Source organism: Staurois parvus, unplaced genomic scaffold (assembly GCF_062004578.1).
Source record: "Staurois parvus isolate SC_StPar_1 unplaced genomic scaffold, SC_StPar_1.0 ptg000634l, whole genome shotgun sequence".
Taxonomy (NCBI): Eukaryota; Metazoa; Chordata; class Amphibia; order Anura; family Ranidae; genus Staurois; species Staurois parvus.
In genome coordinates this window covers 2,118,575-2,143,470 of record NW_028318430.1, presented here as the reverse complement: position 1 = coordinate 2,143,470, position 24,896 = coordinate 2,118,575, and the positions used below count along the sequence as shown (strand labels likewise).

Below are 24,896 nucleotides of genomic sequence, written 5' to 3'. Positions count from 1 at the left end.
AAAATAAATAAAAGTCAGCAGCTACAATAACTAGCTGCTGACTTTTAAAATACAGCTACTTACCTGTCCCATGGTCCAGCGTTGTCTCAGCAGCGCTGGTTTCATCGACCGTCTTCTCTCCTTGGCGCCGGCATCTTTAGTGTGGGCACCCGGCTGTGACAGCTTGTGGCTTCACAGCCGGGTGCCCACTGCCCATGTGCGAGAAGCGCTGTGCTTTGTGAATGGCCCGGTAGTTTTCAGGGACCTCTCATGTGTCCCCAAGAAGACTACGGGGAGGGAAGACAACTTCCGCTTCAGATCGCATGTGCGATCGCAGCGGAAGTGGGTACCTGTCAAAGGTGCCAATCCTTAATGGGGAGCAGGGAAAAAGCATTAAAGAGGAACTCCCCTTTTGGGTGGAACTCCGCTCTAACCCATAACCTTAACCCCAAAGCCTAAAATTGTAATAAAATAATAAAAATAATGTAATATTATTAATAATGTATTTTTTGTTTGGGTGTTTATGATTATTATTAATAATTGATTTCATTTTTTTAAGGTTATCATGATTTTTTATTTATGTGTATTTATTTTACATTTATTTATTCATACACTATTACTCTTTTATTTTCCATTTTTTCATTTGAGCAGAAAATCACACAAAACGTATGCACAAATGTGTTTCTATTCTTTTCTATGGGAATAAAAACCTTGCACATCTGCCCAAATTGAGCTACAAAAGTAGCTCCAAAACTTTTTTGACCTTCAGGCATTTGGACTTCAGGGGACTTGGAGTGGAGATGTGACCCATCTCCAAAGAGTAATATTGATTTTTCCCCCCCTGAGCGTTTTGGAGCTCAGGTGTGAATGCCGGGTAATAAGGACATGGCATGAGAATGGCCATCTGTGCACACATGATATACAGACTGAAGGGCTGTTCCTTGTTCCACACAGCTCCCTCCAGTCCCACCTGATCATTGAACGTCACTCTGTACTGGAAGAAGTGTACAGACTCCGTGCCCGCACTCCTCCAGACAAAGCGTGGCACAGCACTGTTTGTCTGCTCACAGTCTCCTCCTATCCGGGGGCTTCTTCAAACATCATCGCACAATGGGACCGCCCCCTCTCCCTCCTCGCTGCTCTGCAGCGGAAACTACGAGGGGCCGAACCAGAGCCGAGAGGGACCGCCCTCTTCCCCTCACACGGAGCAGTGGGCCAAGCTTTACCGGAGAGGAGGCGGGCTGTTCTGCATTCACCCGGGAGAAGAGGCGGGGCATACGGCGTTCTCACAGGTTTGTGTGCGCTCACACCGGAGAGGAGGCGTGGTTTGTCGGCTCTCACCCAGTAGATGGGGCGGAGTTTATTTGCTCTCACCCAGAGGAGGAGGCGGGGTTTATGTAGCACTCATAAAGTTTGGAAAGGAAAGTTGAGAAGCGGGAACCCTAAACATCTAAGAGGTGAAGAAAGGTGTCGCGGTGATGTGGGTGACCGGTCCATATGATGAGAGCAGTGTGCTTGGCCGGTCTTGTCCCTGAGGGCTGACTTCTCTGCAAGTGTGCGGGGACATGCCCGGGAGCCGCGAGTGTTAGTGCGGGGAGGGGGATGGCTCCGGACGGGGGGGACCCCAGAGACGAGGAGGGCCGGGGGGCGAAGAGGAAGAAGAAGCGGAGGAAAAGCCAGAAGGAGAACAAGGTGAGGAGTGTCCGCTCCAACCTGCTGTACGACTCCTCCGGGAAGGCGGCCCACGACAACCCCAACCGGCACTACGCCGGCAACTCCATCAAGACCACCAAGTACACGGCGCTCTCCTTCCTGCCCAAGAACCTCTTCGAGCAGTTCCACCGCCTGGCCAACGTCTACTTCGTCTTCATCGCCCTGCTCAACTTCGTGCCTGCCGTCAACGCCTTCAAACCCGAGCTGGCCCTGGCCCCCGTCCTCTTCATCCTGGCCGTCACCGCCATCAAGGACCTCTGGGAGGACTACCGCCGCTACCGATCCGACAACGAGATCAATCACATGGACTGCCTTGTCTACTGCAGGTATGAGACTGGGCTAGCCCAGGTGACGGGTGGTAAGGGGGCGATCACACATGTGCCAAGGGGAGGGATCGCAAGTAAAAGTGTGGGCGATCTCGGGGAAGAAAGGGGGGGGCATTAGGGGTAAGGAGTGGTATGGTTGGGGTGATCAGTGGGAAGGGATTGGGTGGGGAGGGTCGAAGTAATGGGTGATAAGGGATGAGGTGATTGGGGCAGTTGGTGGTAAGCGATAATTGGGGTGGTTGGGGCAATTGGTGGTAAGGGATAATTGGGGTGGTTGATGGTAATGGATGGCATGGTAAGGGATAATTGGGGTGGTTGGGGGAATAGATGGTAAGGGGTGGTGGATGGTAAGGGGTGGTGGATGGTAAGGGGTGGTGGATGGTAAGGGGTGGTGGATGGTAAGGGGTGGTGGATGGTAAGGGGTGGTGGATGGTAAGGGGTGGTGGATGGTAATAGATGGTAAGGGGTGGTGGATGGTAATTGATGGTAAGGGGTGGTGGATGGTAATTGATGGTAAGGGGTGGTGGATGGTAATTGATGGTAAGGGGTGGTGGATGGTAATTGATGGTAAGGGGTGGTGGATGGTAATTGATGGTAAGGGGTGGTGGATGGTAATTGATGGTAAGGGGTGGTGGATGGTAAGGGATAATTGGGGTGGTTGATGATGGTAATGGATGGGGTGGTTGATGATGGTAATGGATGGGGTGGTCGATGGTAATGGATGGGATAGTAAGGGGTGGTTGATGATAATGGATGGGGTGGTAAGGGAAGGTATGGGGTGGTTCATAATAATGGATGGGATGGTATGGGGTGGTTGATGATAATGGATGGGGTGGTAAGGGATAATTGGGATGGTCGATGATAATGGATGGGGTGGTAAGGGATAATTGGGATGGTCGATGATAATGGATGGGGTGGTAAGGGATAATTGGGATGGTCGATGATAATGGATGGGGTGGTAAGGGATAATTGGGATGGTCGATGATAATGGATGGGGTGGTAAGGGATAATTGGGATGGTCGATGATAATGGATGGGGTGGTAGGGGATAATTGGGATGGTCGATGATAATGGATGGGGTGGTAGGGGATAATTGGGATGGTCGATGATAATGGATGGGGTGGTAAGGGATAATTGGGGTGGTCGATGATAATGGATGGGGTGGTAAGGGATAATTGGGGTGGTCGATTGGTAATGGATGGGGTGGTTGGGGCAATCAGTAAGGGATGGTATGGTTGGGGCGATTGGTGGGGATGACATTGATCACACGTGTGTTGTATGTCAAGTATTATCACATGGATGTCAGCTGATTGGGACTAGACAGCAGCAATGTGGTGTTGTGATGTGGGCTGTGTTCTTTGCCCTCCCCGATCCGCCCTCCTTGTGAAGATGGAGACAAGAGAGTATTTGAGTAGAAGCTGCCACGTTTTGTGCCTCCATTCATAGGAGAGGAGGGGGAGGGTCCATACACAGCCTTCTCTCCCTTCATCACCCCCCCCCCCCTGCCCCTCCTTTCACAGTCTGACCTGATGGTGTCCTGGTGGCAGTCAATGTTTGTTTTGTTGGTTGGGGGGTCATTTATTCCCTATGGAGCCATCCTTCCAGCACGTGTTGGTGATTGTGTGCTGTCAATTCATCCTCTTCTACAATGACTCAGCCTGGGGGACTCAGAGGAGTCCTCCCCGTACAGAGCATTCCTTCACTGCCTCCCCTCCTCACCTGGCCTCATCTGAATAGTCGATGTGTGTCTGTGATTTTAGAAGTCACTGGTGCCTTCTGGTATTCCGGGGGAAGATCTGGTCGTACTCCCACCATCTCCGCAGCTACGCCAGAGTAGATTGCCAGTTCTTATAAATGTTTGTGTTTCACACTTGTTGGATCCATTTAAAACTTGGCAGATGTAGACTTCTTTCCATTGTTTGACAGGTGCTGAAGATGTCAGTGCGATTATCTCTGATTCCTGCAATCAGTTATGTGTGAAATAGTCATTAGTTATAGTAATCCCCTGAAAACATGTATTGGGCTATTTGTACAGAGATTTAATAACTTACTGATGTTTATACTTGGGATCTTGTCCACGGGTCCTGAGTAAAATGTTCTGTAAGGCTATCTGAGCTGGTGCAGGAAGGCATGTAATTGCACGCCTTCCCGCACTCTTAGGGCTCATTCACACCTGGCTGTTTTACCAACGCTTGCCAAACGCCCCTACAGCGTTTGGCAAGCGTTGGTCCGGCGTTTGCAGAGCGTTTTTTAATGCTCGGCAAACACGCCGCATGCGTGGTTTAGCGGTGGTTGCTAGGTGTTTGCCGAGCGTTAACGCCCCACAAATGCCTATAATGCGGTTTGAATGGTGTTACCGCTCCGCAACCGCACCACAAACTCCGGCCGGGCGTTTGCAGAGCGGCACCATAGACTAGAATAGGAGGCTTCAACGCCTCCTGACTCTGCCAGAGGCGTCCGTTTTGCCGCAACGCAAACGCTCCCATTAGAACAGCACCATGTGCTGTAATGTGCAGAATTGGCAGAGGAGTTTGGGAAGCGGTAAAAACGCTTCCCAAACGCCTCTCTGCCGCCTGCACACAACGGTAGTGTGAACGTAGCCTTAGGCTCCATGTACACTGCAGCTGATAAACTCACGTTTAGGAGCTTTTCTGTGGGTTTTTTTTTTCTTTTTTCAGCAGCCCCTGAACTCTCCCTAATGTTTTCCTATGTGTCCATGTACACTGTCATTTACAGGCAGTTGAGTTTACAGCCGTTTTTTTTTGAACGCACCAAACTTGCGTGCAGGAGTAGATTTTATCAGCGTTCCAAACGCTTGTAAACGTGGTTAACCGCGTTTATAAGCATTTGTGTTTGGAATATTTTTTTTTTAACTCTTCCATTTCCAGATGCTGTCCAGAGCCATTATTAATCATGAAAAATGCGTGCAAAGCGTTTTCCCGGTACTCAAATGGACCTGTTACACCATACTTTGAGGTTTTGCATGAAAGAAAATGTTAGAAAATGCTGCAATAATTTCTGCACAGAAATGAGCTGGAACACACCCAAACACCAAAAAAAAAAAGACCGCTAATCTCAACAAATACTCCCTTCTCCTGCTTCTGCTTTCTCATTTCTCTCAAAATGTATGAAATAGTTAATTTTTTACTGTTTTTCAATGCATTTTGGAAGGTCTCCTGAGATTATCTTTAAAAAACGCTTCTAAAAGCAAACGCTCATAAACGCGGTATGCAAACACGGCTAAACACATTTTTTAACCTATGTTTTCCAGCAGTCGGTTTCCATCATTCAGAAGTGTCCCGTGTAAATGGAGCCTTAGAGAAAAACGCACTGCTGCCTAGGAAATGTACAGTGATACCATTAAGCCTAATGGCACCCCCATGCACTGGATACCACACTGCACTATGCAGTTACCCTGTGGCTGTGTTTTTGGGAAATGTGCAGGGACTTTTTTTCCTGTGTTTCAGGAGGTACAGAAGCCCATTCAAGTGACTGAGCTGCTGTGCCCGAGCAAACGCAATCTCTGGAATCTGTATAGATGTGAACCGAGGTTAATACCTTGCATAAACACACACATGCGCTTACAAATTTTTCTTCATTGCCAGTGTTGCAACATACATGTGTGTGTACTCACAGAAATCTACATATGGGCATTATTGAATGCACTACAATATAACATTTTCTATTTTTCTTTTGCTGCTCTGTACTCATTGCTGGGTTGGTGAACTTCACTCAGCTGTGTGCATTGTTCCAAAATGTGTTTATTTACTCCCATGTGCAAGAGGCCTTAAATCACAGATTACCAATTCATGGCTGCATTAGTTTTCTTTTTTTCTTCATATTTACGTGGTGATATAGCCAGTAAGTCTGCTAATAGCTTAAAGTACAACTAAATGCAAAACTTTTTTTAGTTTTGGTCAGAGTGGAGATGGATTAGAACACCTGTCTGTTTTTATTGCTTTCTGTACCCCTGTTAACCGCTTTCCGTCCACCTTTATAGCAGTAATACTGCTACAGGGCGGCACAGGTACGCAAAATCACATGTATGTGTGTGTGTGACTTTGCATTACCAGGTAGGGGGCGCGCACGCTGCTATTTGCGTCCTTGGTTGTCAATCACCATGTCCTGGCCGGTGATTACTCGCCGGCACCCAGTGACCAAAGATTGACTGACGGAGAGAACTGTAAGTAAACAATACAGTTCTCTCCCCAGTCAGCTCCTGCACACTATGTGCAGATCCATGCAAAGCAGTGCGCTTACACTGAAGCGTGCACAGTTAACCCTTTGATCGCCCCACATGTTAACCCCTTCCTGCCCAGTGCCATTAGTACCATGTCAGTGCTTTTTATTAGCACTGATCACTGTATTGGTGTCACTGGAGATGTTAGTGACACCAAGTCAGTTCCCCCTAGTGTCAGAATGACCACTGCAGTCCCGCTATAAGTCGCTGATCGCCGCCATTACTAGTAAAAATTAAAAAAAAAAAAAATCCCAGTATATATATTGCCATTTGTAAACACTATAACTTTCACATAAACGAATTAATTTACACATATTGGGTGTTTTTTTTTTTTTGTTTGTTTTTTTTTAGCTGGCTCCGAACATCAGAGCAATAATTCTAGCACTAGACATTAACTTTAAACTGGTAACCTGTAGAAATTTTTAAAGCGTCACCCGTGGAGATTTTAAAGTACTGTAGTTTAGCACCATTCCCTGAGCGCGCACAGTTTTAAAGCCTGACATGTTGAGTATCTATTTACTTGGCTTAACATCTTTCATATTTTACAAAAAAATGGAATGTATATATTGTGTGTTTGGTGGGTATTTTTTCTTTCTATTCATTAAAGTGTGGTTTGTTGTGTGTTTTTTTTTTTTTTTTTTTTTTTTTTTTTTTTATTTTGGTTTTTGCTTTTTCTCTCAAAAAAAAATCCAGTTTAAAAACTTTTTTTTTTTTTTTTTTTTTAACTGTCCATTTCAGTTTTCGGCCAAGTGCATCCTGAATTTTTGGTTTCGGCACCAGAATTTTCATTTCCGTGCACCACTGCTGTTTAACATTTTGATTCTGGAGTCAATGGACTTTACCGAACGAAAACCACATACACCGATAGAAGTTCATACGAGAGTAAATTTCCGTCCTGCCCTATTAAATTTTCTTGTCACTGTGGTCGTAAATGAATGTCAATTTGGCTCTACTAACAATTGGAAAAACAAATTAATGTTCTTGAAATGAAAGTTGCATAGGAGGTTGTCATCCCAGTACAGAGACCAAGTCGGCAACGTAAGCTGTAAGTTGAGAGTGATAGTGCATGTCTCTTCTGCAAAAAAAAACATCAACCTGCTCATGGTTTGACAGCGGAATGTTTAGGACAAGAAGAGTTTTACTGGCTGGATCACCAGATGAAAGTAAAAAAAGGAAAGGGCATTTAAAAAAAAAAAAAAAAAAAACCCTGAAGCTGCAATATTTTTGTTTTATGGGTTTAATACCACTTTAAAGAAGAAAAAAAACAAAACATTCCCTTAGTTTTTAATGGCAGAATTGCAGGTCACGTTGTCTGTGTATTGGTTCAGATTTGGTCCTCATGCACACTGGACGTTTTTACAGCAGCTGTTTTTGGCTTTTGACGTGTGTGTGTGTGTTGTGGTGGTTTTTTTTTTTTGGTTTTTTTTTCTACAGCCAGTAAACTCCCCAGCATGTTATCCTAGGTGTCTGCATATATAGACTGTAATCAGCGGTTTTTGGCTGGAACAAAAACCCCAGGACTAGTGGGTGTCTAGAGGAGTTGTTTAGCTGAGAAAGTAAAATGCCACAAACCGGCATTTTTTGAACTTAATTTTTTTTTTTTAGCCAAAAAAAACAAAACAAACACAGCTAAGCGCTAATGCAAAAAGCTGAAAAACCGCAAGTTTTTAACGCGACTTTACACAGCTAACACTACCAGTGTTATCAAAACGCCCAGTGTGCATGGAGCCTTATGCATAACAAAAACCGAGACGATTACACTGACAAATGCTTCACATCCTTATTAAATTGGCGGCATACAAGGAGAGTACAGCATGAAATGTAGAGCTGTGTTTTCATGGTGTATACTGCTTATTTGAACTGGACCTGTAAGATCTGCTTAAACCTGGTACGTACAGGCTGACTTTTGGTCCATGTGTACAGCTGTCTATTCTACAAAAGCCGCTTTGATGACTGCTCATCTAGGCAAAAGTGACATGACTGGTACTTCTGTGGTTTCCTGGGAAAGCTGAGGATCCTAAATCCACAATGTGCTACACTGTTGTGTTATAGACCTTGTTCAGATGGGCGCTGGCAGCGTACTGTGTGCAGGCTGCCTTTGTTTTATCAGAATTCACCCCGGGCTGTGTGCAGGCAGCCTATAGAAGTGGATGCAGACACAGCAGCTGCAGTAACACAGCCACATTTCAAATGCATGGCCCCAAAATACGCACTGCCACTATTGCCAACTACAAAACAAAGGTAGTCTGCACGCAGTATGGGTGTCAGCACCCGTATGAGCAAGGCCTAATACATGCATTAAAATACCATGAAACGTGTGTCAAGGTTCCCCTTCATGAAAATAACCCCTGACCTCAACTCTATGGTGCAGTACATTTTGACAAATATGACATGTCCAGTTTTTCCTGCATTTTTATGCATAAGGAAGCCAATAGATGTTAAAAGGCATGAAGAAGTTAGTGTATGTGTAGCCAAAACTCTTTGGATACAATAGAGCAGGATTAAAACCCTGCCAGGTTATTTTTGTGCTGTCTGTGTACTGCTGAGGAAATACCCCAAAGGTGCACCTAATCCTAAATCTAGAAACACATTGGAAATGTATGCTGATGCTATGTTAATAATGCATGTCAGCACACACAGAAAATGCACATTGGTGCTTAACATTCCACAAAATACACTTTGATGAACATGCAGAGATGTAAATGGGTTCTGCTGGATTTGGGATCCTCACCTTTTCCAGAATCCTGTGAAAACGCCCACTGATGTCACTAGTACATACAGAAAGCTGCTGGAAGCCGAGGTGTAACATTTATTTAGGGGGAGGGGGGTGTCGCATGGTAAGCAGACTTTCATGCAAGGTCTGCTTAAAAACAATTCAAAGCATTCGTTAGAGTTCACTTTTGGAGTAGCTGTTGTGATCTGTTATGTATCCTCTTATAACAATATTTAGTCTTTTTGTGTGGTTAGCAGCTGATGTGTAAATCAATTGCCAGGAGCCACTGCTCTGTTTATATCCTGCTCTGTTTTACCTACTGTCTCCCATAAGGAATAATGGCAGCATCCCTATGGAGAATGGAGACGTTCTCAAGTCTTCCATTATTACCTTTTTTGCATCCAGCACCTGGAGGAAGGATTAAAACCCCTCAATCTCATTATTTGTCCTGGTGACCACTGTCGCACGGGATGAAAATGAGGGGAAAATGTAACATTTTGAGCTGACACCAGAGCAGGAATAGTAGGAGAATCTTCCAATTTGGATACTTGTTCCTGTGAGAACTGTCTAAGGGTCCTTTCACACGGTTATCATCCTTTCAGTCACGTGTTTCACCAGTTTTATACATCAATATTTATTTTTTAAATCCACTAGCTTGTGTCTTGTAGCCATTTATTTTACTTTTTTTTTCTTTACATGATTAAAAAATTATTTTAGGCCTGCAAATGATTAAAACCCCCAAACATTACATATTTTATGAAAGCAGACCCTAGAGAATAAAATTCTAGTAGTTCCAGTTACTGCAACAGTTTATGAAACACAAAATTTCAGTAAAAAATACTCAAGTTAATTTTAGGGCACCGAGTAAATGGATCCCAAACAAGTCAAACATTAAAATTGCATGCACCCATGAAAAAAAATGCAAATACCTTATATTTTCCATAGGAGATGCTTTAAAAGCCCCTACAGGTTTAGTTTAGTGTTGCCCATGATTTCTGATGCTAAAATGATTCTTCTTACTCGTGCGTGGTGATGTGTAGTAGTGACACACCGATCTATTGGCCGACGAAAATTGGGTTATCAGCATTTTGCCGATTTTAGAAGGGTGGAGCATGTCTTTGCTGGCAAGAGAGACCTGTGTTTACACAGGTCTCTCCCCTGTCTGCTTTCCCCAATGATCCCCCTGGGTGGTGGCTGGCAATCTCCAGCCAGGACCCGGTGATTGACATACCTAGCCGCCAGTGGTGGCACGGGTGCTACCTTAAATACCAGGGGACACCCCAAGGAATTTGAGAGGCATGTTGAGTACATGGAAGATTTTATGTTTTGCCACAAATTTTATGAAAATTACAAAAAAAAAACTTTTTTTTTTAAATAATCCTCATGCATGCCATGGGTATATGTGGGATAACACCAAAATACATTCTGCTACTTCTCCCAAGTATGGGGATACCACATGTGAGAAACTTTGGCAGCCTAGCTACATACAGGCTCTGAAAATCCAATGACCACCTCCCAGAATTTCAAAGGGCATTATTCCTCATGTCCCTTCTTCATTACCTATCACAGTTTTGGAGGCCCTAAAATGCTGGGATAGTAACCCCCCCCCCCCCCAATGACCTCTTTTGGGAAAGTAGCCAACCAAATTAATATTCTAGCAAAATCCAAAACCGTTTTTCTTCATGTAAACAAAAAGTGTCCAGAAAAGGCTTGGTCTTCAAGTGGTTAGCGAGTGATGTGTGGCATAGTCTTCTAATGTTGGCCCTGGATAGTAGAAGCACCCCCCCAAATGACCCTTTTGGAAAGCAGACACTCCCAAGGTATTTGCTGAGAGGCATGGAGAGTATTTTGCATATATCCATTTTTAAAGCAGGGTTTTGAAAAAAGAAAACGAGAAAATGAATTCTTTTTTTTTTTTTGTTTTCCAAAAACTTGTGGCAGTAAATGAGATCTGGATGCCAAACCTGATATGCTTTAGAATTGTGCACATCCGTGCAACCGTGACAAACTATGTAAGTTTTTAATATTGTTAGGTGACTCTTTAAAAACCTTTTATAGGTCACCACTTTAGATTTACACAGGAGGTCTAGTGCTAGAATTACTGCCTTCGATCTGACGTTTGTGGTGATACCTTACATGCATGGTGCAATCTCTGTTTACATATCAACATGGGACCTTCGCTTGCGTTTGCCTTTTCACGTGAGCATGGAGGTGAATTGTGTGGTGTGAATTTTTTTTCTCCCAGGGAATGTTATTACTATCACAGGGAATGTAAATATTCCTTGTGATTAGCAATAGGCAGTGACAAGTACTCTTTTCTGAGAAATCGAGTGTCTATTAGACTGCAGCTCTTTCCTCTAGCCTTAAAGCATCTGATCATACCAAGATAGGTGTGATCAGAAGCTTTCCCAGTTTTAAAATAGCGCTGTTTATATCTGGCGAAACGGAAATGATGCAATGTTGCTTCAATTCTCTGAGACCATAGAGATGATTGGAGGCATTTCAGTCTCCGAACAGTTCTATGGTCAGCCAGTGGAACTGACTGCTGCATTCTTGGAGAGCCAAAGAAAACCGTGGAGGGGGGCGCAGACGTTCCTTTCCCACCTCTTGGTAAAGCAATCCAGCAGCTAAATAGCAGCTAGGATTTTTTTTTACACGAAAGCTGACCGCCAGCTGAAAAAAAACAATACCAGGATGATACCTTTTTAGCAGCAGGCATCATCCTTGTATAACCAAAGTCCAGCAACATACCACTACATTGCTGGTCATATATGTAAAAGCAGACATGGGCATATGAATTGGGTATGTTGACTAATGACAGCAATTCATTCTTTTTTGTGATGCCCATGTTGAGGGTTAGGCCCAAAAAAAGTTTTAAATTCAGAAACCGTGATAGGTTTCAATGCAAATTGTCTGTCTGGCAAGAGCTGGATTTGGGTGGGCGGCAATGTATTGTGCGTATAAATTGCTTTGTCCCGCAATCAATTGATACAAATCTTCCATGAAAAACAGTGGCGGGGCTAAACGTTCAATGGGGCTGATCCTCCTAACACTGTTTTTGGGAACACTATACAAATGAGTATTTTTCTCTTCATGATCAATATATTGATCTGTACAAACACTATACTGTTAATGGCGGTGATCAGCAACCTATAGTGTGAGGGCAATAGTTTGCAAGCAATCTAACGCTAGCTGACCCTTGCTGGGAGGGGAGCTTACAGACTTTGATATTATCTGATGTTGCTAGTGGCAATAATACAGTGATCAGTGAAAAATTCTATATACTGACCTTGTACAAATGGCACTGGCTAGGAGACAAGGTGATCAGGGTTAATGTGCACGCACACCCGGAAATAGAAAGCGACGTAAGGGTACGTTGCTTTGCCCAGAGCCACCGCTCACCTGCACATTGTGAGTAGGCAAGCTTCAAGTAGTTAGGAGAATTTTTTATTAAAAAAAAAAATACTTTCATCAGAGTGTGTGAAAGGGGCCTAAAAGTGATTTTGTTTCTTATAGAAGTCAGGTGTAAGGAAATTGCTTATGGGACACAAATGGCAAAAAAAGTATTCCCTATTCTATCCATAATAGGAAAGGAAAGCTTTGGCTGTAGATATACTTTAAAGCTGGTCATAGAGGGAATATCGATCCACATGTGGCCCTTTTCACTCAATAAGTCAATCTATTGATCACAGGAAGCTGCAGGAGCAAGACATGTCAATCTTGGCTTGGCCAGAGTTGAGGTAGGGTGGAGGCTGGAGCAAGGAAAAAAAACAAGACTAAGAATTCCCCTTTTAATAAAGGCTGGGGGGTTACGGAAAACTACATTTGGGAGGTGAAGGTCTGCTTTACTTTTAAGTTTCACTGGCCAGAGCAGGATTATATACATTGTTTTGGGTACCACAACATGAATCTAGGTAGCATTACTGTAATTTTTGCTTGCAATGAGATATATAGCTGTATAGACTGTGTACAGTACACTTTCCTTGCCAGCAGGGAGGCCTTATTGAGGGAAGAAAATATGCCATGTTGCAGCTGGCTTCCTCAAAACGTATGCTGTGGGTACAGAGACCTTGCTTGGTACACCTGTCTCATGGTTTGCACTAGTTGTGCATGACAGCTACTCAGGTGCGTGTAAAGATGGCTGAAGGTACAAGAGCTCTATACTTTTTATTCCTACACCCTACAAGCAAAGGCTTTGATTCCTACAAAAAAAGAAAGCTAGTGTGTGTGTGTTTTTGAAAGTATGTCATGTTTGACTTGATGACTGATTTTGAAACCTGTCCAGAGATTGTGCAAGGCTGGTTTTAAATACGGTGTGTGCAAGACCACTTTTTTCCTTCAAAGCAAACTGTTTTTGTGGTAATTTAAGCCAAAGTGGGAACAGAGAGACCCGTCTCAACAGCATTCGCCCACTGATGTTCCAGGAAGGTGACACTTTCATGGTTTTCTGTGAACCTCTGACCCACTTTTAAATATGTGCCTATTCTGCCTTTAGCAATGATAGTTATCCATGGGGTGTTTTTTTTTTTTTTTTTTTTTTTTAACCACTTAATGCGGACTTGGCATCATTTATGTATTTTTCTATGCAAAGTGCAGGTGTGCCATATAAAATGTAATTGTTACACTTACAGGTATTTATTACCTCTCAGAGATCACGGTAATCCCCACAATGCCTTTGTCTGTTTTTCCCATCAAAAGGATAGTGCCATGTATGTCTAGTCAAAAAAAAACTGTAATATATGCATATTTCCCTGTGCTTTATTTCTTTAAAGAGAGACTTCATTTTGATAAACAAAAAAAGTAGCTATTAAAGTGCATCCAGAAAGTATTCGCAGTGCTTAACTTTTGCCACATTTTATGTTACAGCCTTATTCCAAAATGGATTAAATTCTTTTTTTTTTTCCCTCAACATCCTACAAACAATACCCCATAATTACAACGTGAAAGTAGTTCATTTTTTGAAATCTTTGCGATTTTTAAAAATAAAAAACCACATGTACACAAGTATTTACGACCTTTGCTCAATATTTTGTTGAAGAACCTTTAGCACCAATTACAGCCTCAAGTTGCTTTGAGTATGATGCTACAAGCTTGGCACTACCTATTTTTGGGCAACCTCTCCCATTCTTCTTTTCGTTGTCATTATGGGGTTTTTGTTTGGATTAATCTCATATTTTTCCCTCAACATTCTACATTTTGGAATAGGGCTGTAACATAACAAAATGTGGCAAAAGTTAAGCGCTGTGAATATGTAAAGGTGGTTTTTGACAGCTCTGCCTCCATCTTTGCCGCTAACGCCCTCTTGGTGCGGCTGTTTTGCAGGGTTTAGCGGGCTCCGCCCTCTCCCTGGGGTCCACATGCGCCGGCCTCCCTCTCACGGCCGCCGGTGGAAGAAGCGGCCGTGGTGTGGGCGAGTTCTACGGCCCGCCACCCATAGCCCACATGGCGGCAGCGCCGCTTCCTGTTCCTGTGCCGGAAGTAACGTCACTTCCCGGCGCCCGGAAATGACGCGATTCCGGCGTCCTGCCCGACCATCGTCCATGCTGCAGAGATCCCGGAAAAGGTAAGCTCACCTCCGCCCAAGGGAAAGGCAATCCTTCCCAGGTCGGCGTAGCGGGCTTTGCCCCCCTGGAGAGCCCCGCTAGGACCATTTGGGGTCTGTCACCCCCACCCCAGAGGGGCTTACACAAAGGGGACCTGACTGAAGCCCCCTCACAAGGCCCCTGCCTTGCTTAGAAAAGGAGGAAAGGGGGGGCCTCAGCCAGGGGGCCTCTGTACCTCGCCAGGTGGCCCTAGAAAAGCAACAAAACGGGCGTAGCTCACTCCTGGCCTGAGGAAACACTAATACTGAGGGTCCCCTGGGAGAGAGGCTACTTATAGAGGGGAAAAAAGGTGGAGCGGGTATTTCCTGGGAGGAGCCTATCTCTCAAGTGAGCTGTCCTAGAAGATGACTCGGGAAAACACACCTGTTTTACGTTTACTGGTTTCAAGCAGCACTGTCTGATGTGAACCATGCCTCGCAGAAAAGAGCTCTCAGAAGACCTACGATCAAGAATTGTTGACTTGCATGAAGCTGGAAAGGGTTACAAAAGTATCTCCCAAATCCTTGATGTTCATGTGTCCACGGTAAGACAGACTGTCTACAAATGGAGAAAGTTTAGCACTGTTGCTACTCTCCCTAGGCATGGTCGTCCTGTAAAAATGACTGCAAGAGCACAGCGCAGAATGCTGCATGAGGTAAAGAAGAATCCCAGAGTGTCAGCTAAAGACCTACAGAAATCTCTGGCACATGCTAACATTTTTGTTGACACATCTACAATAAGGAAAACATTAAACAAGAATGGAGTACATGGGAGGACACCACGGAGGAAGCCATTGCTGTCCAAAAAGAATATTGCAGCATGTTTGAAGTTTGCAAAAGAGCACCTGGATGTTCCACAGCACTACTGGCAAAATACACTGTGGACAGATGAAACCAAGATTGAATTGTTTGGGAAGAACACACAACACTGTGTGGAGAAAAAAAAGGCACAGCACACCAACATCAAAACCTCATCCCCACTGTAAAACATGGCGGAGGGAGCATCATGGTTTGGGGCTGCTTTGCTGCCTCAGGGCCTGGACGGATTGTTGTCATTGATTGGAAAATGAATTCCAGAGTTTATCAAGACATTTTGCAGGAAAACGTATGACCATCTGTCCGCCAACTGAAGCTCCGCAGAGGATTGGTGATGCAACAGGACAATGACCCAAAGCATACAAGTGATTCAACAAAACAATGGCTGCAACAGCACAGAATATGCCTTCTGGAGTGGCCCAGTCAGAGTCCTGACCTCAACCCGATTGAAATGCTGTGGCATGACCTTAAGAGAGCGATTCACACCAGACATCCCAAGAATATTGCTACACTGAAACAGTTTTGTGGAGAGGAGTGGTCCAACATTACTCCAGATCGTTGTGCAGGTCTGATCTGCAACTACAGGAAACGTTTGGTTGAGGTTATTGCTGCCAAAAGGAGGGTCAACCAGTTATTAAGTCCAAAGGTTCACATACTTTTTCCTCCCTGCACTGTGAATGTTTACATGTTATGTGCTATTAAACCATGGCAACATCTAATGTTTGTGTAGTATTATGTTCAGCAGACTGTGTTCTATTGTTGTGACTTAAATGACATTCAGAGCACATTTTATGCCCAATTCATGCAAAACTCCACCTAATCCCAAGGGGTTCACATACTTTTTCTTGCAACTGTATTTAACAGGCCAAAAGGAAGCAAATAAGAATTCAAAGAGCAAATGTGAAATTCTGCATGAACCTGGGAAAATTGTTGAATCTCAGCAGTTTTGTCAAAATGGTGACCTTTGAGCTGCATCTTCATCTTTGGGAAGAGGGCATTTTTTGGGGGCTTGAGCTCATTGGACATCTTCCTGATCTCTTGTCTTCCAGTGATGTTCTTCTGCTCTGACTCGCACGTGCAACTCAAAATACTTTGAACGACTCACTGCAGCATTGCCTTAAACTTGCCGAATCTTGTCAAACTACTCAGTAGCAGATTTTCCCAATTTCACGTAGAATTTCACTTTTTGTTCTAATTTGCTTTCCTTGCAGACGTCGTAAAGCATGTGGTCAGAATAGCACCAGTTGAACAGCTAATGATGACACCCTGACTTGGAGGTCAGTGCTCCCTGTGACTGTGCACGCTGCCTTGTGCTGCCATCTGTTGGTGTATTACAAAACTAGGCTCGAAACGTTTTGATACCACTTTGTATGTCCCTGACAAACCTGTGAGGCTGCTGGATGTGCGGCATAAACTGTATGCAGCCGTGGCTACATACAGCATACCACGCTTTGTCAAGGGTGCGAGCCGAGACATCCAGTCTCATACCTGGAACACAGTCTTTCACAGCAGCACTCAGCCATTTAGAGTAAGCATTGTGTTCTATCAAGGAGTACAAAGCTTCCTCTGGTTGAGTCAGAATGCCGGACTGATATCACAACCTCTTGACTTTGTACAGATTTTACTAAAGAATCGGGTGCAAGGGAAAGAAAGCATTTTAGCTTGCAAATGATTGGATGATGGAAACATTTACTAAGCTCTGGGGAAAATGAATACAGCTGCACTTGCAAAGTGCATATTCTTTCACAGATCTGCCCCTTTCTGCAGCCACTCATTCTGTGACTTTCTACAAAGTTACGGTGTTGCAGTTTGATCATTATTTGACATAGAAAATGCTTAATTATGGCTGCAGCAGACTGATGGCATAATCACAACCTACACATCTCAAAGACAGATTTTTGAAATTTTATAATGTTACTGTATATTGTCGCATGTCACAAATGTATTCTTACAGGCTGACTGTTCCGCTTTTGTAGACTTTTTTTTTTTTTTTTTTTTTTTTTTTTTTTTAATACAGTTCTGACCTGTGATTTGTATATAGAGCATGCACTCCTCATGTCAGAGCTTGAGGGAGACCTGGAATCTTAAGGATTGACTGGAATCTCTGTGGTGTCAGAACTGCCAGAAAAGCAGCCTTTTCATCTACATTAAGTGCCACTTATGGTGATCATAAACATGGTAGACTTCTCTAAACTAACCTCTTATGATAAATTATGCTTGGAAACACCCATTGAAAGCAATGAATGTCTGCCATTAAGAAAGGTAAACATGATCACAATTGATCCATTCCTAAAACCTAAATATATGAAAATGTGTATCTCTTGATCTCTTTAGTTGCCTGGGCTAAAATGTCATATGTCCTAGGAGTCTTCATGGGCATTTTTTTTATCTGGAGGAGAGGAGGAAAGGCTTTCCCAGCTAGGCACACCCTCCTGTCTGTATTCCTGAGATAAGGGTAGATGGATTCCAGGAAGGAAATGCTACATGGATCTCCTTACTCAAGATGGGTGTGGCTGGTAATGCCAGAGGTGTTTTTAAAAGTAAATTAAAAGTAAAAAGTAAATTCTTAACAAAATAAAGCATGGAAATGTGGATGGATGCATTTGCTTTGAATATTCAAAATGATTTACCTGGCATTTTCCGGTTTGTGTTACTCAGATGTAGTTTAAAGTCTGTCTTAGCTGCTAGGGCTATTTACCACCTAAAGTGGTTGTTGTGTATTGAACTTTTGATGCTTAACTTATCCATCCTTTTACGTAGATAGATCTACTGGACACAACTAATACAATCTCTTTCTTTTTGTAGATGGCATACCTTCTCTGCTTGCCTGGCTTTTTTTTCTTTTTTTTTTCTATTTTGTCAATTTAACATACCCAGTGGTTATATAGGTTTAGGTTATAGTCATACTTTTTACATCTTCTTTTATATTCCAGCTATAAAAAAAATGGTGGTTTTGGATAATTGAAGATACCGCTCCATAAGATGCACCTGACCATAAGACGCACCTAGATTTTAGACGAGGAAAGCAAGAAGAAAAAATTCTTACCCAATGGACTGTGGATGTAGTACAGGAGATGACCAGGGACTGCGCACCTGGGTGGGTGGGGGCAGGGAGCGCAGAGTTGTCTGTAGTCGTGTGGGACACGTGACAGGTCCCAGAAGACTACGGGGCCATTTTTGCGCATGCACAGCGGGCACCTGGCTGTGAAGCTGCAAGCTGTCACAAACTGGTGCCCACGCTGAAGATGCCGGGGAGAGAAGATGGCCAGTGAAAGCAGGACACCACTGGACCGAGGAATAGGTAGGACCGAGGAGCAGGTTCTTCTGCACAGTAGAGCCGAGCGGCTGGCCCGGTATTCTAATGCGGTGACTGTATTCCCCCCACCCGAATACTGGGCTGGCCGCTCCATATTCCCTCCATAAGACGCACAGACATTTTTTTTTTTTTTGGGGGGGGGGGGGGGGTAGTGTGTCCTATGGAGATATAAATAAGGTACATCATCCCAGTAGCCACAACTGAAGGCCACATGCACACAGGGTGTTTTTTTAGCCACTTTTAGGGGCGTCATTCATATATTTATTTATTTTTTTCAGCTTCCAGTAGTGTTTGCCAGCAGGAAAAAAAAAAACCCAAGGCCAATGCGTCCAGCAGCAGCAGTATTTTTGCAGAAAAAACACTTAACGCAGCTCAGCGTGTTTTGTGCTTGAAAGTTAATTCATTTCAGTGGCCAGAATAAATTATCAAAAGTGTTACTTTTACAAGTGTCAGGCGTTTTTTCTACAAAAACGCTGTTGCCAGGAGGACAGCTTCTAGGAAAGGTGTGTTGTGTGGGTTTTTTTTTTTTTTTCCAATACAGACCTCACAGCTCGGACCCTCACAGCATACAGGGACAGCTCCTTCTATGCATCGCCAGCAAGAAATCGATAGCCCAAAATTCTGGCAATGCATAGAAGGAGCTGTCCCTGTATGCTGTGAGGTCTGGATTGCCATCCTGTGTGCTGTCTGTGTACCAGTGGAGCCCCCTGTCCCTGCCAGAACCCTGATGACCGCCAGTGTTTCCCAGATATTTATATTACATGCGCATTAATATTGCGCTTCCGGTGAGTGCAAGCATACTTAATTCCTTTATCACGGAAGTCTCCAGCACGTATTTTTCATACACCATCATTTTGGACTGCATATATTCCAAGAAATCTAATTTACTGCATTAATATCTCCAATTTGTCGTATGTACTGCAGTTGTGTTCTTTGGTCTTTATTTTGACTATTTGAGATCACTTGATGTGATTTGATTCACGTATACATCATCCATTCACCTATTTATTCGTCACTCACTGACGACACTTGTGTTACACTATTTAGCACATTTATTTGCTCCTTTTTCTTATGCACTTGTCACTTTCTCAATACTTAGCACTGCATTTTTTATAATATTTGCCTGTGTGTGCATGTACACATAGGCTAACATGCAGGAGCATTTAGTGGCAGAAAAAAAACTCCAGATGCCCCTAACCGCATCAATAAAAACATCCAGTTTGCATGAGGCCCAAGGTATCTTTAACTGCCTCCCACCCACCATATAAGGAAATTATGGATGGACAGCTGTTTTGGGAGGACGTCATATGACTTCCTCTCACTCTTAACTGCGCATGCGTGCCCCTGGGGACGTGTAGCTCTGCGATCGGTGGTGCGCAGTGTCCCTGGGATATGGCGGATCACCAATCAGAGTAAAAAGCCAATGACACAGGTGCTGCCATGTGATCAGCTGTGTCCAATCACAGCTGATTGCATATAAACAAGGAAATGCCAGTTATCGGCAGTCCTCTCCTCATGCTGACAGCGCGTGAGGAGAGGAGGGCTGGTAAGCGGCATTCCTCAGAGGGGACATCTACACTTCTCATCAGGGCACTGATGATCAGTGAAGCCTCATCAGTGCCGCCTAACAGTTCCAATCAGTGCCGACTTAGTCTTGCCTTTCAGTGCTGCCTGTCAATGCCGATCAGTGCCCATCACTGCAGCCTCATTAGCGCACATCAGTGAAGGAGAAAAATTACTTGTTTACAAAATTTTATAACCACAACTAACACTTTTTTTCAAACTTTTAAGTCTTTTTAGTTTAGCAAAAAATAGAAACCTCAGTGGTGATTAAATAGCACCAAAAGAAAGCTCTTTCCGAAAAAAAATAACCATTTTGTTTGGGTACAGTGTTGCATGACCGCTCAATTGTCATTCAAAGTGAGATAGCGCTGGAAATTGGCCTGGGCATGAAGGGGGTAAAAGTGCCCAATAGAGTGGTTAAGCAAAAGCTCAGGTGGTGGTCTCAGGTGTGTGTGTGTGGGCTGCAGCAGATGCTAAAGCTGACCAGACACTTCCCATTCCAATTACATGCAGAGACATGTTGAACATTGTAACAGCCACTGATGCCAGTTGTCAGAAAATATTAGCCACAAAGGTAGATGCATCCATCTGCACTGTATAGCGTGTTAGATATAACTCTGTATGGCTAGCTTAAAGCAGTAGAAAAGTCCACTTTTTTTATTTATATCTATAAGGATTACCTGTAGGTACAGTAAATATCTCCTAAATATACACAGTTTAGCATATATTTTAGTAGCAGCCAGTGATGTCACTGGAGCACTGCGCTCTCAATAGATAAAATGATGTCCATTGAGAGAGCTATGCCATGGCCTTGACTCCTGTGACATCATCATGGCTCGGTCATTCAAACAGCCGGAGCCCTCAAACCTGGAAGGAAGACTGGGTGAAGATGGAAGCCCTGTCAACGGTGACAGCTTGTCCTGCCCCTGGAGGGCTTTGCTTTAAGTAGTGATGCACCATTATATCAGCTTCTGAAAATGATCAGCTGAAAATAGGGTTATTGGGCGTTTTTGCTGATAGAAAAAAAGGGTGGGTGTTTTTTTTGTTTTTTTCACTGTCCATTTTTGGTTTTTGATTTTCGGCCAAGTGCATCCTGGCTTCAGTCCAGAATATTCATTTTGGTGCCCCTCTAGTTTTAAGGCAACCGCAAAAAAAACTTTAATAGAACTTTAACAGATGTATTCAGCCAACAGATTTGGGTGTGAATTGTAATCATTCCTTTTAAAGGGTGGGAGAGGACACTTACCTTCTCATTGTAGTTCTGGCCCGCTAATACTTCTCTTATAGTTTTGGGGGTTTTTTTTGTGTGTTTTTTTTCCTTTAACTCCGTAAATTTGGTGACTTCTGACATTTTCTGATAATCATACAAATGTGCCTATTGTGAAGTACAGGATGTTTTGCGTTACAGCATGTGGAAAAATGTAGCGACTTCATAAATTGTGTTTATTATTGAGGGAGTGCATGCGAGAAGCTAACAGTAAGTTAAATGATATGACCCTAGCCAGTGAGCTTCAGATGTTTAACTTCGATATGCTCTCAACTAAAGGAGGTAGGGCAGGTTCCCAGAAGGCAGCAGCAAAGCTCCACGCTGCTTTTTATGTACTGTTAAGATTAATATTTTGTCTGTCACATTGGTTAGCCAAACTTTGGTGGGAAAATGTCCAGCATTTTCTCTTTTTTTTTTTTTTCCCTTTTCTCATATACAAACAAGGTTTGCTTGGGTTTTTAGAGAAGATTGTCGTTTTTGGATGGCTCTAGAGACATTTTTAAGGTAACTAATGTTAGAATAAACATACAAGTAAGCTTCTCTTAAAGGATTTATTGCACTTGCAGATAACAGCAACATGTTGAATTTTTCAGGAAGCATGTGTGGCATGTTAAAATTGCAGCAGCGTAGCCAGGATGTGAATATACCAGATACATGGAGTAACTGATGCAAATAGTGTGGTTGACTGCTGGCAAGAGATGCGTTTTTTTTTTTTTTTCTCTTTATTAGATGTACTGCTGATATTTTGATTGTTACCTTTTTATCTTTAGCCCCATTAGTCTTTGCAGCAACCTACCGATGTCCTGAGGACAGTACTATGTAATTTCTGTTGAGAATTGAGAGGCACTGTTTCTTGTGATCTTCAGATGGGTACTTGAACTTTATAGTGGTGTGTGTGCTGTTTTTTTTTTGGAGGGGAGGGGGGGGGGAGATTGTGGGCAAATTCACCCACTGACCTCTTATATATGTCTTTGACTCCAGCGCCTTTATTTTTCCACTGCAGTGCTGGGCCTACCCTCAGCGTAGGTATCATAAAACCAAGCAGGGTAGCCTTACTCACTCTGGTATATTGTGCTTGGCTTAAATTTGGAAATTCAAGCCAAAAGATGCCCCTATTATAAGGCACTGTGAAATGGTGTTAAATATACAGTGTACATAATAGATTGCTGAGCAGTGCAGAATGTTTAAGGCTAGTTCACACTATGCCCACATCTGAATCACATAGGATCATGCTGTTCTGTGTGGTGCAATTTCAGTTCATTCACGTTAATTGGGCTGAAATTGCACCACTCCAAAAGTAGTGCATGTGCTACTTTTTAAAATGCTCTGCAACCAAGTCGCATAGTACAAAAGTAGCATGCGATCTGGTGCGGGCAACTGCCCTGCGCTTGGATTGTTTACTTTTTATTGACACCCACTGCAGATTGCACATTCCATACCACATGTAAAAAACGCACTACATTTGCAGAGTATTCTTTGCGATTTGGATGCAGGCATGGTGTGAACTGGCCCTAAAGTGGGTCAGAGAGCTGTGTATAGCGGGTTAGACCAATCTCTCCCAAAATTAGGATCCCGCTAAACAAACGTAGGAGCCCCGGTCAGCAATACACAACTTGCAAATATCTTTTCTTTACTGAAAGAAACTGGCAAAAGTTAAGCCATCAGAAGGTTCTTGCAGCTGGAATTGTGTGTGTGTGTGTGTGTGTGTGTGTGTGTGTGTGTGTGTGTGTGTGTGTGTGTGTGTGGCCACTCAGACTGTGCAAAGCAAGGACAGACTGACCAAATCTGCGGTTGTTCACATGTCTCCACATCCAGGGATTACCTGCAGCTAGGGGAAGATGACTGGCTTAGGACACTAATTAAGATCAGCCGTCCCTTGAAACGGTTAACTCATGGCTGTACAGATACATCTGCATATGCAGGCCCTTCTGAACAGACAGCAATATGGTGGTTGAGTGGGTATACCTTGGTGCTGGCATCCAGACATCAGAGTGGCAGCGTACACAGGTGGGGGGGGATAGATTGAGGGCAGGTATGCCTGGACAGAGCTGACCCCTCCTTAAAGGCACAGGGGTGCACTGGACACCCAGCATATAGCACAATGGCAGCAAAGGTGTCCAGTGCATCTCCTCACCAATATACCCACAGTACAAACAAACGGCAACTGCCCCAACCTATAATTGGCCTTTGCAACAACCTGCACTCCATATATCCATTATTATACATGTGCTTCTACTACCGTATGGAGGCTCTGAAAATGTACAGTTGTGCTCAAGTTTGCATACCTTGGCAGAAATTGTGAAAATTTTGGCATTGATATTGAAAATATGATTGATCATGCCAAAAATCCTATTATTGAAGGATTATCATATGAAACCATTTATTATCAAATGGTTGTTTGGCTCCTTTTTAAATCATAATAACAGAAATCACCCAAATGACCATGATGAAAAGTTTACATACCCTGGAATGTTTGGCCTTGGTACAGACACACAAGGTGACACACATGGGTTAAAATGCCAATTAGAGGTTAAGGTCCCACAGCTGTGACTTTTTAAATTGCAATTAGTGTCAGTGTATAAATAGTCAATGACTTACATGGAAGCACTGACTAGGCTAGATACTGAGCCATGGGGATCAGAAAAGAACTGTCAAAAGTCCTACGTAACAAGGTAATGGAGCTTTATAAAGATGGAAAAGGACATAAAAAGATGTCCAAAGCCTTGAATATGCCAATCGGTACTGTTAAATCACCTATTAAGAAGTGGGAAGTTCAGGGATCTTTTGATGCTAAGATCAGGTAGACCAAGAAAGATTGCAGCCACAACTGTCAGAAGAATTGTTCGGGATACAAAGGGAAACCCATAGGTAACCACAAGAAAAATACAGGCTGCTCTGGAAAGACAGTGTGGTGGTTTTGAAGGAGCACAATATGATGACACTTGAACAAAAATGAGCTGCATGGTCGAAGTGCCAGAAAGAAGCCTTTACTAAATCAATGACATGGTTAGGCATGTCCAGGTGTTGTCAGGCATATTGTAACTGAGCTATTTGTGGCATTGGTGCAGTAAAAGCTTATTTCTGGCACCTCGACCAAACAGCTTATTTTTGTTCAAGTATCACCGCATTGTACTCTTTAAACCACTTCCTGTCCAGACACTTTTACCTCCTTCCTGTCCAGGGCAATTTTCAGCTTTCAGCGCTATAACACTTTGACAATTGCGCGGTCATGCAATACTGTACCCATATGAATTTTTTACGATTTTTTTTGAGACAGATAAAGCTTTATTTTGATGGTATTTATTCACCGCTGGGATTTTTAATTTTTTTTGCTATGTACCGGTAAATGAAAGTCCAAAAATTTTGAAAAAAAGTGTTTTTCT

At 43.4% G+C, this 24,896-nt stretch overlaps 1 protein-coding gene across 2 annotated transcripts in view; it reads left to right on the top strand.

The window, feature by feature from the left end:
* Positions 1–1,132: 1,132 nt before the first annotated feature.
* Positions 1,133–24,896, top strand: part of ATP10A (ATPase phospholipid transporting 10A (putative)) — a 166,501-nt gene continuing 142,737 nt past the window's right edge. The window contains exon 1 of one of the 2 annotated variants that reach the window (XM_089693484.1): positions 1,133–2,018. In XM_089693484.1, the coding sequence (XP_089549610.1) occupies positions 1,582–2,018 (437 nt within the window). In that variant the 5' untranslated portion in view covers positions 1,133–1,581. The remainder of the gene's footprint in view (positions 2,019–24,896) is intronic. The other variant, XM_089693482.1, reaches the window with a different exon arrangement.